The sequence below is a fragment of the Erinaceus europaeus genome, chromosome 9 (assembly GCF_950295315.1).
Source record: "Erinaceus europaeus chromosome 9, mEriEur2.1, whole genome shotgun sequence".
Lineage (NCBI taxonomy): Eukaryota > Metazoa > Chordata > Mammalia > Eulipotyphla > Erinaceidae > Erinaceus > Erinaceus europaeus.
Window position 1 is genome coordinate 116057450 of NC_080170.1, and position 15041 is coordinate 116072490.

The 15041-nt window shown below is 42.0% G+C and overlaps 1 protein-coding gene and 1 non-coding gene across 7 annotated transcripts in view; one reads left to right on the forward strand and one right to left on the reverse strand.

The window, feature by feature from the left end:
* The window catches only part of BACH1 (BTB domain and CNC homolog 1), a 50696-nt gene extending 40938 nt beyond the window's left edge, over window positions 1–9758 (forward strand). For all 6 annotated transcript variants that reach the window (XM_007528554.3, XM_060198587.1, XM_060198589.1 and 3 more), the window contains exon 5: window positions 5768–9758. In XM_007528554.3, coding sequence (XP_007528616.1) covers window positions 5768–6229 — 462 coding nt within the window. In that variant the 3' untranslated portion in view covers window positions 6230–9758. The remainder of the gene's footprint in view (window positions 1–5767) is intronic.
* Window positions 9759–10402: 644 nt separating this feature from the next.
* Window positions 10403–10536, reverse strand: LOC132540601 (small nucleolar RNA SNORA70). Its single transcript, XR_009551794.1, has one exon. It is a non-coding gene; the product is annotated as a small nucleolar RNA SNORA70 (small nucleolar RNA).
* Window positions 10537–15041: the final 4505 nt, after the last annotated feature.

Sequence of the window (15041 nt, forward strand, 5' to 3'; positions counted from 1 at the left end):
ACTTGGCTGCTAATGCCTTCACGTCTGGGCAGATACAACCCAGAGCCTGACAGAGGCCTGTTCACCCAGATACGAGCTAGCCTGAGCTCACTTCAGAGTCTGGCTTTTTCAAATTATCTCTAGAGAAAACGTGTTAGAGTAAGTATATAAGAGAGAATCACCAATAATAAAGCCCTAGTTTTATGCTTTATGGGAAGTTTGTATTTGGTAATGGAGGGTTGACAGCGTGGACTAATATGACATAGTCTTATGCCTAGATGTCTTTTTTTAAAAAAAAAATTTTTAACATGGCCAGTTAACAAGCCTTCTTGTAAGATTTTCATAGTTTGGATGGAATTTTAGCAGACCTGTTTAAGGGAATTTATATCCTAAGTAGCCATTCATTTTCATAGAGCAAATCACTGACTAGATTAACCTATAAACGCAGAGTACTTCTTGTTCTGGTCTGTTAACATTGAGTCCAAGGACCCTGTATTTCAGTAAGCTTTGGTCTTGCTTGGGCTATTGGTTTTTTGTTTTCCTAGAATAAAACCCTAATATAACGGGTTCTCAAGTACTGTTACTCTTTTCACCATTGTTTCCTTATGTCTTCAAGGCCTCAGGCCAGGTATTTGGGGGACCTGGTTTTCTTTTTCTTTTCTTTTTTTCCCCCTTTAGTGTTAGCACTGGGGCTCGGTGCCAGCACTACGAATCCACTGCTCCTGGAGGCCATTTTTCCCATGTTGTTACCCTTGTTGTTGTTACTATTATTATTGTCATTGCTGTTGTTGTTGGATAGGACAGAGAGAAATGGAGAGAGGGGGAGAGAAAGACACCTGTAGATCTGCAGGTGGGGAGCCGGGGCCTTGAACCAGGGTCCTTAACGCCAGTCCTTGCTGTTTGTGCCACGTGTGGTTAACCCACTGCACTACCGCCCGGCTCCCCCTTGCTTTTCTTATATGCTGTTTCTGGTGAAGTGCCAGTCAAGTGGGAACTTTACCTTTGTAGTGGATTTTAAGAGTGATAGTATTACAGACTAGATTAGCACTTAAACAAAGGGATCTTGAGAATATCATGAGAATAATGATTCTAAAATGTTTTCAAGGTCATATATGGAGGGCATTTTTATGGTCTTAATGTTTTGAGAAAGCCAACGAGCTGTTAATTTCCAGAGTAAATCTGCACATCAGTCTTTGCTAATCAGTGGCCCTAGAATGCTTGGGGTAGCTGGGGGATTCCTTTTCCAGCTCTATAGTGTTTAAATAGGACTGTAGCACATAGTATTCTGGTGGACATTAGAGATTGTTACTATAGTAAGTAACTATATACTGATTTTCATACTTAAAATATGTTATTTCATACTTAAATATGGTGAATTTACCCTGTTCATTGGATAAAGGTAGATACATAAGTCATTGTGATGGGTGTTAGTAGATTCCTCCGGGTAGGGGTTGTAGCATTTTGTCTTCCATATATATACCTGTCTGCTCATAGTCTCCGCAAAGCCTTTATCAGCTTCATTTTGTTTCTTTTTTTTAACCTGACAGTCGGAATCAGCACCTTTTATTTTATTGTTCTTCCTTCCTTCCTCCCTCCCTCCCTCCCTCCCTCTTTTCCTTTCCCTTCCCCTTCCCTCTCACTCTTACCAGAACACTGCAAGATGTGTTTGGGGAAGTGGCCCAGTGATAAAGCTTTGGACTTTCAAGCATGAGGTCCTGAGTTCGATCCCTGGCAGCACATGTGCCAGAGTGATGTCTGGTTCTTTTTCTCTCCTCCTATCTTTCTCATAAATAAATAAATAAAATCTTAAAAAAAAAAAGAATGAAATTGAGAGTTTTGTTCCTATTTCAAGGGTCATTTATACATTTCTTTGAGCTGTCCATCCAGAGGTTTTACATCACAAAGAACTACAGTAGTCACTATTTAAAAATTTTTTTCCTGGAGGGGGATTAATGGTTTACAGTCAACAGTAAAATACAATAGTTTGTACATACATAACATTTCCATATAACAATACAACCCCACTAGGTTCTCCTGCCATCATGTTCCAGGACTTGAACTCTCTCTCTCCACCCCAGAATCTTTTTACTTTGGTGCAATACACCAACTAGTCACTGGTTTTCTAGTTGTGAGTACTCTTTATCCTTAGGAGGGAAAGACATTGTCACCACTGTGGTTTTTTTGGTGTCAGATTTACTCCTTTACTGGGTGAATTATATTTAGGACTTTTTTTTTTAACTTAAATTTGAATGCCTATTGTATACTGAATATGTAAAGTATGAATTTAGCTGTAGGGGTGTCATAATAATACAGACTGGCACAAGAACATATAATCTATTCAGTTTTTCATGTATTGTGTGTGATTAAGGCTGTATAGTAGTTCAAAATTAAGAGTCATACAGTTACATTATGAAAATTCAACTCCACTCTAGAAATACATTGTACAGTACTGATATTGATTATATTTGGTAAATGTCTTTAATGTGTGGTATCTTGAAGTGATGGAGTTGTATTTGGCTAGAAGTTGTTATACTGAGCACTCCTGATGTAAATTTCTGTTTTACAGTCAGGGTGACATGGAAAAGTCAGCTTGCTGCCTATATACTTAGCCATGTAGGACTAACTTCAATTACAAAGAAATTAAGAGAATTTAATTTATGGAAATAACCACAACAAAGCTCTGGAGCAGATATACTGGTTTTAGTTGTAAAGAGGCCAACCTCTGGGGCGGAGTTAAAGAATATCATGATGTCATCCTGTATTATTTCATGGGTAGGAACAGTAAGAGTACTGGTCATTTTGCCTTTTTTTAAATATTTATTTTCATGAGAGAGAGGCCAGAACACTGTTCATCTCTGGCATTTGGTGGTGTTAGAGAGCAAACTTCTGACTTCTGGGGCCTCAGCCTAAGTTTACTAAGACAGGAATGTTATATAGTCTTTGTCATCTTATTAGTATCTTTCCTAGGTAATAGTTTTAATTTATGGGAGGAACAGCAAATACTCATTTTCTCTCTTTCTTTCTTTCTTTCTTTCTTTCTTTCTTTCTTTCTTCTTTTTTGTTTGGTCAGATTTAAATGCTTTGTTAATATGTAGAACAGAAATTCGCCCAAGATTTTGACTGAGGAGTCTGGCTGAATGATATTACGCTTGAAGTAATATAGTTTACATTCTTCTGGAAGCTTTGTTTTTATCCTCATTGGGTTTAGTGTATGAGGCTATGCAAAGAAGTGAGTATTGATTACATTCAATATATTTCTTGTTTGAACAGATAGCAGCAGGCACTGTTCTTGCCCTGTAGCTTCTTACAATTACAACTAGCAAACCTAGCAAAAAAATATTTATTTATTCCCTTTTGTTGCCCATGTTGTTTTATTATTGTTGTTGTTATTGATGTCGTTGTTGGATAGGACAGAGAGAAATGGAGAGAAGGAAGGGGAAGACAGAGGGGGGAGAGAAAGATAAGGGGAAGAAATGGAGGGGAAGACAGAGTGGGGAGAGAAAGATAAGACACCTGCAGACCTGCTTCACTGCCTGTCAAGTGACCTCCTCCTGCAGGTGGGGAGCCAGGGCCTCGAACCGGGATCCTTCCACCGGTCCTTGCGCTTTGCACCACCTGCGCTTAACCCGCTGTGCTACCATCCAACTCCCTCTTCTTCCCTTTTTACCAAAGCACTGCTCAGCTCTGGCTTGTGGTGGTGTGGGGGATTGAACCTGAGACTTTGGAGCCTCAGTCATGAAAGTCTCTTTGCATAACCATTATACTATTTACTCCCTAAAATTATCTTTATTTATTTATTAGATAGAGATAGTCAGAAATTGAGAGGGAAAGGTTAGATAGAGAGGAGAGAGACAAGAGAGAAACCTGCAACACTGCTTCATCACTTGTGAAGCTTTCTCCCTGCAGGTGGGGACTGGGCAGGGGCTCATACCTGAGTCCTTGCACATTGTACTCAACCAGGTGTGCCACCACCTGGCCCCGATCTTGTTTATTTATTACTGTACATTCCCATGACCTCTACCAACTTTCTAGGCAGAACAGTTATATAAAAATCTGACAAATTGGATGATACTTTGTAGTATGAAAATTTAATGCTTTAGCTGGCCTTAAGTATTTAAAAACTACGAATAACTGGATTCAACGCACGGTTTTGTAGGGAAGCTTCAAAATAAAGCAACAGCAGTTCTTTTGTGTGAAATAGTTCTCACCCCTTTAGCTGTTTTTATTCCAGAAAAGAGCCCATTTAAAAAGCTGGCAATTACAGATCAGCACTCTGAAAGAAACTGTCTAAACACTGACTCTCAGCTCTTCAGAATCTGCCAACAAACAGGACAGACAAGAGAGCTGTCATAAGTTTCACAAGGGAACCTTTGACCCCTCTATCAAGGTTTATTTACTCTAATCTCCTAGACGGCCTGGTACCTGGTGTCCCAGATCAGAAACAGGGCTGTGGGAGAGTAGGCAGGATGAGGTGGAGCAGTGGAGGGGAAAAGACGTGCTGTCAGCAGCAGCAGCGGCAGCAAGCTGTAGTGGACAGAGGGCAGGGACCAGGAAAACCTGAAAAATGTTGTGATAGACTTTTCTTCAGGGATTAAAAAAAGATGATGATAACCATAGTGGCAAAAATAACCACTAATGACTAACAAAGACAGAACCTTTATCCCCTCTGAATTCTTTACGCTTTAGGAAGTCATAACCCACAGCTTTTTAGAAAATTTGTTTATTCATTGTTTTATGAGAGAGACAATGTCCATGTGAGCAAGAATGAGAGGCCAGCATACAGCTCTGGATCCTGGAGTATCCGGGATCAAGTCTGGAGCCTTTGGAGACTGGACGATGCAGGCCTAGCATGTTGTGTTTTTTGTTTGTTTGTTTGTTTTATTTTGTTTGTTAACCAGAGCACTGATCAGCTCTGTTATATAGTGGAGCAGGGGATTGAACCTGGGGCTTTGGAGTGTCTCTTTGCATAACTATTATGCTATCTACTCCTGCCCCTACCTCTGGTGTTGCTTTTGTACTATCTCCCTAGCCCCTGGCTTAGTGAGTGTGGAGAAGCTAAACCCTTGAGCTTTTGAGTTTGGATTTATCTGAGTCTTTTCTGTCTGTGCTGCCTGCTGGAGTAAAGCTTTTGCTACCCCAGTGCCTGTCCACTTACAACACAAAGTGGGTTTAACATGACTAATGTCATCTAAAGAAGTGTATGGATCACATGGCTGAGATGTAATTTTTGAAAATATTTGGCACAGTGTCTGGCTCCAGATAAGTGCTCAGCACTGGATGTTATTTGGATCTTGCAGTGGTTAGAATTACACTAGTTACGTATCATTACTATACTTGCACTTCTCTCTCTCATGTCCCACTCTAAATATTAAGTCTGTACCTACCTGCAAGCAACAAATTCAGAACAAAACAAAGTACAAGTTCATTATAAACTCTTTGGCAAACTAACAAACATGCCTCATATTGACATCAGGCTGTGTAGCCTTTACCCTCTGTGCAATGTCTTAGTTAGTATGTTTTAGCTAGAAACATAAAGGTGTTTGATAGTGCAGTGCCGCCCAGTTCCAACTAGAAGAATTAGGTGTGAAAAACCCCGAGTTCCAAGATGTATGTAGACCTCAGAATTTGGGAGAGATTATGGACCCACAGATACTTTGAATCAAAAGGAAAAATTTCCCATAGTCTAATTTATTAAAGTGAGGAAACTTTCTAGATAGAAAAGTGATCACTTTGGGGATGTCGATCGAGCTAGCATGCAGTGATAGTTTCCTCTTCTTTGCCTTCACAGCAAAATGAAAAGGAAAACTTACTGAAGGAACGAGACCACATCTTGTCAACGCTGGGGGAGACCAAGCAGAACCTGACTGGACTTTGCCAGCAAGTCTGCAAAGAAGCAGCTTTGAGTCAAGAACAGATCCAAGTACTCGCCAAGTACTCGGCCTCAGATTGCCCACTTTCCTTTTTAATTTCCGAGAAAAGAAAAAGTACTCCTGACGGTGAACTTGCACTGCCATCCATTTTGAGTTTACCTGAGGGGCCTTCCGCTGGGCTGCCTGCCAGGAAGCAGAGCCACTGCTATCCCAGTGCCAGCGGGAGCAGTGAGACGGGCTGCCCGCCAGGCCAGGAGGCTGGGCCCACTCCCAGCGCCGCCCCCCGGGAGCCAGCCGGGCCTGTGGAGCTGGGTCGGCCCAGCGGTGGCATCTCTGATTTCTGTCAGCAGATGACTGATAAATGTACTACTGATGAGTGAACTTGCCCCTCACTTCCTTCAACCATCTGTTTTCTACTAAACTTTGACATTGTCTTGAAAGGGTAACATAACTATCTGTCTCTTAACTATTGATTTTCACTTCTTAGTGTGTGTGTGTGTGTGTGTGTGTGTGTGTGTATTTTTTTGTCATGGGAATTCCTCTGATGTCGGCCCTGACTTGTTGATTTCCACAAGAGACGCAAACCAGATTTTGCTTTGCTTCCTGGATACTGAAAAATCGTCGTGTGACATGTAGTAAGGGTTTTAAACTCATTTAAAAAAGAATAATGACAATTGGTAGTAGCTCTAGTCAGTATTCAAAGTAAACACAAAAATGAGAACATCAGCATATCAAACAGTGGCTTACCAGCTTGAACTATCTGCAGCTAATTTCTACTTAAGAAGCAGTCTTGTATTTGTTAATCTGGGTTTTCTTTTTGCAATATACTGATTGAAAAGAATTTTTTTCCTCTCCAAGAAATGCCGAAAGAGTTTTTATTCTACTAAGAAATAAAGTGTCAGCTACCTGAGAAAATTTGCGTAGGTCCCCAGAGTTATTAAAATTTTGTACCAGAATGCTACAGACTGGCTCTTCAGCTCCTTTCCACATCAGAGGTTGGTCGACTTGCTTTGAGATTCTTAAGTGATGGAATATTCAGGAAAACGGCCAACAGAGGCTTCTACTCCTCAGGACTGACTTTTAAAATTCTGGCCACATAAACAGTAGTTAAATATCACTTTTCCCTTCTCTCTCTCTCTTTCTGTGTTTCTGTGTTTGTGTGTGTCTCCCTCCCTCTCTTCCTCTCCCTCTCCCCCTCTCCCTCCCCCCTCCCCCTCTTCAGTCTCTACCGCATCCGTGTTCATCAAGATCTTTGTTTTCTCACATCCTTGTCCCTCTAGAAGAAGAAATAGCGGTCAGGGTATGTGGTAGGTGTGAATGCGTTGGCAACATTCTCTCAGCTGCCCGAGATCCTGGCGAGCTTCCTGAAGCACAAGGCTGTTGGCCTTCTCACCAGAGGTCAGCTATGTAAGAACACCAGGCATCCCAGGGAGAGAAAATTGCCTGCCTTTATCAGGAGTGACAGTTGATTTTTCATCCTGTTTTTGAAGTCCTGGGGTTTACTTGTAAAAATATGTCATTTTTAACTAAAATGTATATGCAGCAGCAGTTAACACAGCCTCATGAAATGGGATGAAACTTGATCTTGTTCCATTAGGGGTTTAAATCTAAAAATCAGATTTCATCTTGCTAGCTTCCCGAAACGGGTGCAGAAAGGCACCCAAAACATTTTGAGTTGGGCATTTTAAAATCAGTCTTTGTGTTTGTTCAGTCTATTTTGTGGTGGAATTTTTATATTCTACCTCATAATCTGTGGTGACTCTTAGCCGTTCTAGTGTGATAGACTTGGCTGAGAGGCATGGAGACTATGGACCTCTTCTTCCTTCTTTTTTAAATTGCCACAAGGGTTATTGCTAGAGGGAGCTTGGTGCCAGCACTACGAATCCACCACTCCTGGTGGCCAGTTTTTTCTTCTTTTCCTCCCTTTTGACTGGCTAAGACAGGGAGAAATTGAGAGAGGAGGGGAAGAGAGAAAGATAGACACCTGCAGACCTGCTTCACCACTTGTGAAGCGCGCGCGTACACACACACACACACACACACACACACACACACACACACACACACACACGGGAAGTGGGGTGTTAGAACCTGGGTCCTTGAAAACGGTAGTAAATGTACTTGACAGGGTGTGCCACTGCCTGACCCCTGGGCCTCTTCAACACTTGAAATGAGAAAAAAAAGAAGAAAGTCCATGTTCACAAAGATATTTACAGAACCCACCTTTTAAGGGGTCCAGGGGGAGCAGTTGATGGTGTTTTGGTTAGAAAGTCCTGCATTTCACCAAGACTAGACACCCAAGAGATTTCCGTGGGTTGTGCCTGAGTCTCGTGTGGGACTTGTGGGTTATATGGGACCCACACTGGGCAGGAGCAAGACTGAAGCAAGAGCGCAGGGGTGAGCAGGCTAACCGCTTCGGAGTAGTTAGTTCAGTTTGCTGTGGGGAGCGGAGGCGGGGTGGATACTGCTGGTCTCTCCAGTGGGCTGTGTGCTTTACCTGTTACTGACTCAGTTGTTACAAGGAAAAACTCATAGTTAGCATTTTCCTGGAGATTATCGTACTCTCAAGAGTTCATCAGGGAGGAGGAGAATTCCACCATACTGCATCACATACTACCAAGAACTTGTGTGTGTGTGTGTGTGTGTGTGTGTGTGTGTGTGTGTAGCCTTACATAGTCTCTTAGGTTCTTGTAATTTAAAATTCGAAATAGAAAATAATGTAAAAAAAAAAAATCCTGGTTTACACGTGTAAAATTTTATACAAGCCAACGGAATCCTTGATTTCCTATCCTACCTCAGTGTATTCTCAACTGTTGGTCAGACCAGTCTGTGTATGTGCAAATGTCAAGTAGTGTTTCTGCTTTCATTGCAGCTGTAAATAACTGCTTTCAAAGGTTGCTTATTTTATGGTAAGACCTACTTGTCTCCAGAATTTACATATGATTTTTTTTAAGGTTTAAATCTCTCTTTATATAAGCAGTTTAGCATTAAGGGTTTATTTTAATGATTCTGATTACTGGCCAAGTATAATATTTCTTGAAATCTAGCATTACTTTTAACAGCCAGCATGTAATACAAGTAACTACACTACCTCATACCAGCGTGATCTTCAAGTTGTAATACAGAGGAACAGAGAGAGAAAAAGCCTTTGTCTTTTGGCCATAGGTGGGGTGCTTTCTACATATCGCATAGCTTTACACATCAGTTCCTGTTTTAATATTCAACTTCTGAAGTTTTTTTTTTCCCCCTAAGGAAATAGATTTCAAGCTGATCTTGCTGTTAAAGACTGCCGAAGACAAATGACGGATCATGTGTGTACAGTGTATGTCTTTCCCTTCATGTGAAAGTTTGGGAAGATGACTTGCAGCTTGTATATCACATATTTACATGATCATTGTTCCTTATTTTATGAACTGGCCTTCTCAGTACTTGGTGATTTTAAAAAGCTGTTGCCTCTAATTCAGTAAAATAACAGTACCTTATTATTTCTTCATTATTTAAATCCTATAGTTATAGCAGGTGATACATTAAATTGTTATATTCAGAGCAAATACAGACAGAAATCTTGGGTTTCCCCTGTAAATTGTATGGCATCATTTTCCGCAGCTTAAAGCCTAAGCAGTTTTAAAGAAGGAATGAAATACAGTTGACGCAGTAGACGACACTTGTGGACTTTCACCCACAGTAACAACTTGGAAAAAAAAAAATCAAATGGCAATGTTGTTATGAATTCTCAGGTGAACTTGTTTTCTGTTATTGAACATCTATTTTGAATTTGTAAATATTTTAAATGTTTTCTGAAGGCATGTAATAAACTATTCTTTGAAACCTGTTGGGCAGAATGAAAATTTAAAGCCATAATGGTTTAAAAAATGGCATACTGATTGTAAAATAAACAAATAGAACATCTGTTGATTCTTGTTGGTACTTTCATAATACAGTTTTCTAATGGCACAATAAACTACTAAACAAATCCAGCCATGTTCTACTAAGATCATGTTTCCTTAAATCTAAGCTTTACTACTATTTATGGTGTCTTCTGCTGTGCTTTTTCAGATGTAGCAAAGCTACACATTAGCTTTGGTGACACAGTGACAGTTAAAGTTCTCTCAGATTTTTTTTTTTCTTTTAAAGATAATCAGGATCTTGATTTATTGTCATTGATTAAGGGACACCTCTGAGGCTCTCAGAAGTGAAGGGCCACCACGTGTCCAGGGGACCGTGGTTGGGGATGTATTTGACTCCACAGCAGTCTGGAATGAGGCGCTTTTCAGCCACCATGTTTTCAAACTCATCTGCGTTAAACTTGGTGAAGCCCCACTTCTTGGAGATGTGGATCTTCTGGCGTCCAGGGAATTTGAACTTGGCCCTGCGCAGGGCCTCGATACATGCTCTTTGTTCTGCAGCTTGGTGCGGATGGACATGATGACCTGGCCAATGTGTTCTCTGGGGGCGGTGCCCTGGGGCTTCCCCAAAGCATCTCACATCCCTGTCTGGAGCCTAAGGTTAGGGACAGCAGGAGGTCAGGCATAAGATGAACACAGAGCAGGAAGGGCTGTCTCCAGGGTCCCTTAGGGCAGCCTGTACAAGCTACAGGCCTCACACACTACCCAGGAGGCTGCTGTTTGCAGCCACTGCACACCGGGCGCCAGGGGGAGGGCAGCACGGTCGGCTTAATTGGCGGCAGATCAAATTGCTTCTAATTGAATACATCCCATTTCTGCTTTCTCATTTTTCATTTTAAGTTACTACTTTTAGTCTTTTGGTCAAAACTGATGACCGTGGTTTTTGTAAAGGAATTTTTCATTAGTTGAATATCACAGTTGAAATCTAAGCACTCAAGTTTCTAAAGAAACAGATTTTCGCTTCTGATTTATGTAGTTTCAGTCTTAAGATATGCAGAGATGTAGGAATTCTTAAGGGCTATCAGTGCTTTATATAAACAAATAAAACCAGGCTATAGTCAGTGTCTAACCAGTTCCGTATAGCCAAGGTTTGAGCAGCTGTCAGAGTTCTTGGCAGTCAGGAATATAGTCTTTTGGTCTTTCCAGTGGCTTTCAACTGGGGGGAGGGTAGCTATACATCCCAAGTAACCCTTTGGCAGTTCCTACAGACAAATAGTGAATTTAAGATATGGCATTAAGGATAGAGCCAGGGATGTTACCAAACATCCTACAATGCCCAGAAGACGAGCATCCTTCCAAGATGTCAACCATCCTGTGATTAAGAAATGTTGACTAGTGGTTGGGGAGACAGCATAAGGTTATGCTAGAGATTCATGCCCAAGGCTCTGATCTCCCAGAACCACCATAAAAGTCATCAGTGTTCTGTTCTCTGTCTTTCTCTGTATCTCCCTCATTAAAGTAAATAAAATATTTTATTTTCAAAGCAGGAGTGCAAACTTAAAAAAAAACTATATTGATTAGACCAGCCATAGAGTCAAGATGACACCAGCAAGTCTTCAGACCCGTGAGATCGAATGACAGCTGCAAGTGTTCAAGGGAAGAGGAAGGAAGGAAAGTGGAGTTGTACCAGGCTTTGAGAGATTTCAACCTGCATCGGTTATAACAGTGGTCTCGGGACCGAGGGCAATGTAACAGTAAAGCATCTAGCATGTTAATGGGATGACAGGAGCTGCTGTCATAGTGGGCTGGGAACCCAACCTAGACCCTGGCCCCACGAGGGCAGCACCCTGTGAATGTGCAGTTGCCACAGTGGCCCAAACATCTCAGGTAGTGGCCAAACTATCTCAATGGCTTTAAGGCATGTGATCCACACTTTAAGTGTTATCAGAATAATAGAAGTGTAAGTAAGTTGTAATTGTTGAGGTTGGGGGTGGAGAGTGGCGGTTGAGGGGGAGCAATAAAAAGCACCTTTTTGCAAGGACCAGCGTAAAGATCCCGGTTCAAGCCCCCAGATTCCCCACCTGCAGGGGGTCACTTCACAGGAGGTGAAGCAGGTCTGCAGTTGTCTTTCTCCCTCTCTGTCTTCCCCTACTCTCTCAATTTCTCTCTGTCCTATCCAACAACGACAGCAACAACAATAACAATGATAACAATAGTGGGAGTCTGGTGGTAGTGCAGTGGGTTAAGCACACGTGGCGAAAAAACGCACAGACTGGTGTAAGGATCCTGGTTCCAGCCCCTGACTCCCCACCTGCAGGGGAGTCTCTTCACAAGCGGTGAAGCAGGTCTACAGGTGCCCATCTTTCTCTCCCCCTCTCTGTCTTCCTCTCCTCTCTCCATTTCTCTCTGTCTATCCACCACAACAGTAACTACAACAATAAAACAACAAAAACAACAAAAGGGAGCCACAGCGATAACCCTGGAGGCAAAAAACCTTCCTCAGCTTGAATTCTGAATCCTTTCAGAAACCATATAATGGGGGCTGGGTGGTGCACCCTGTTAAGTGCACATATCACTGCACAAGAATCCAGGTTCGAGCCCCCACGCCCCATTTGAAGGGAGGATGCTTCACAAGCTATAAAGCAGGTCTGCAAGTGTTATCTTTCTCCCTCCACCTTCCCTTCCCTCTCAGTTTCTCTCTGTCCTGTCAAATAAAATAGCATAATGAGAATCTGCATGTGAATTGGCCCCACTCTCTTATTATTAAACTTAACCTTCATGTTTATATTTCCTTTTCTAGCAAGGAAATTCCAGCATCTAGGACCAGTTGAGTGAGGGCTCCCTCTAGGGGTCGGGAATCCACATTGTTTTTGCCAGGCCACGCTTGTAATATGGTTATTTCTCATTTATTTTTTTTCTATATTTATTTATTTATTTATTTATTTATTTATTTATTTATTTATTTATTTATTTATGACAACACTGCAGGAACAGAGAGAGAGCTCATTTTATAAGGTACCTGCCTTCCTATGCACTTGATCCAGATTAGAAATCCTATGTTTCTGACTTCTAGAACTCGCTAGTCCTCCCTGCGCCGTCCTTGGGGTTATTTCTGCCAGTTGGGGTGACATTCCCAGGTAGTAAACTCTAGGCATTGGGCACTGGGAGGCATCAAGGGAAACAGAAAAGGATTCTCTGCATGTGTTCTCCTTCCTCAGATACCGCTGGGTATCTTCCACACCCTTCAGGGCTGCTGGGTAACAACTGTGGGCATATCGCTTTCTGGCAGGGAGACTTGCCCTAATGATTGGAAAGTGACTTGGTTTTCCAAGAAAGAAATGTGCCAATCCCCTGTCTCGTTAACCCCCGAGCCACTTTAGAGTCTTGCCACTTGGTCAGTATGACTGCTGAGTCCCAGAATCAATGGTGTTCTTTCAGAGAGAGGGGCAGCTCACCACTTGCAAATCTTTCCCCCTGTAGGTGGGGCCTGGGGACTTGAACTTGGGTTTTTGTACATTGTAACGTGTACTCAACCAGGTACAACCCCCTGCCCCCCAACTATCCTTCAGTGCAGTGGGGACCGGGATTCAACCTGGTCACATGCATGACAAAACAGTGCTTTATCCAAAGGAGCTATTTTGCCAGCCTATATTACCTCTGTTTTTGCCTCCAGGGTTATCACTGGGGCTCGGTACCTGCACTACAAATCCACTGCTCCTGGAGGCCATCTTATTATTTTTTTAAAATTACTTTCTTTTATTTATTTATTGGTCATCCAGAAATAGAGAGAGAAGAGGGAGATAGAGAGGGAAACAGAAAGAGAGACACATGCAACCCTGCTTCACCACTTGCAAAGCTTTCCCCTTGCAGGTTAGGACAGGGGGTTCAAACCTGTGTCCTTGTGCACTGGAACATGTGCGCTCAATCAGGTACACCACCACCTGGCCCAGAGGCCATCTTTTTCCATTGTTGTTATTGTTGCTGGATAGGACAGAAAGAAGACTGAGAGAGACAGGAGGGGATGACAGAGAGGGGGAGTGAAAAATAGACATCTGCAGACCTGCTTCACCGCTTGCTAAGCAACCCCCCTACAGGATCTTTGTGCCAGGCCTGTGCTTCATACTATGTGCACTGCCACCTGGTGCCACCTCTGCTTTAACCAGAGAGAGAGAGGGAGAGGGAGGGGGGGAAGAGAGAGAGAGAGAGAGAGAGAGAACACTGCTTCACCACTTGCAGAGATTTCCCTCTGCAGGTGGGGACCAGGGACTCGAACCCAGGTCCTTGAGCACTGTAACATGTACGTTCAACCAGATGCGCCACCACCCGGCCCCTTATTACTACTTCTGAGTGTCTTTCCTTTTCCATCATAACTGACTCTTCTTTCCATATTGTCTCCCTGTCTTCATCATTTCAGCAGTGTCCAGAAAACCTGCTGCTTCCAGTGACTCTTCCAAGAGGACGGACCCAAGTCATTTTCTAGATACCATCTTGATATGATGGTTTCTGATGTCATACGTTAATTTCTTGCAAGGATATCCTGTTAGTAAAACCCAGAACACTATTAAATATAAAAATGCCCACTAAAATTTCAGCTTGCTAAAGAAATTCCTCTTTAACTCACCTCAGAACCTGAGAATCTCTTCTGCTTTGAAATGTTAATCACAAAGTTTTCCTAACTAACATTCTGCTTGCTTTGACAACCTTAAATGCACGTGACCACTACTAGTACCTTTAAAATACATTTATTCTGAAAAGAGAATCTTTTTACATGCTTTGTTTGGAACTTAGCTGAGCTTTTAATATGCATTTAGGAGACTTGAAATTCTATGCTTCAGTAATAGTTGTCACAAAGCCTTGAAGACAGTTTGGCTACTCCTTTATTTTCTTTTTAATTTTTACTAGTGATGAAACATTGATTTACAAAATTATAAGATAACAGGGGTATAATTCCACCCCATTCACACAACCAGAATTCTGTGTCTACATTACTTTTATTGAAAACTGTATTAGGTGGTCTGGGAGGTGGCACAGTGGATAAAACATTGGACTTTCAAGCATGAGGTCCAGAGTTCAATCCCTGGCAGCACATGTACCAGAGTGATGTCTGGTTCATTCCCTCTCCTACCATTTTTATCATGAATAAATAAATAAAATCTTAAGAAAAGAAACTGTATTTTCCCTAGATCACAGATACAGGCTATTATTTCTATAACTGTTTATCTATATTTATATCTTTCCCCATTATTTTTATGGTCCCTTCTTCTATTGCTTTCTAAGTCATCTCCTACTTCTGACTGTACTTCCCCTCCCCTTTCTCCCCCCCATCTTCTGTCTCTGGTTCCTAATG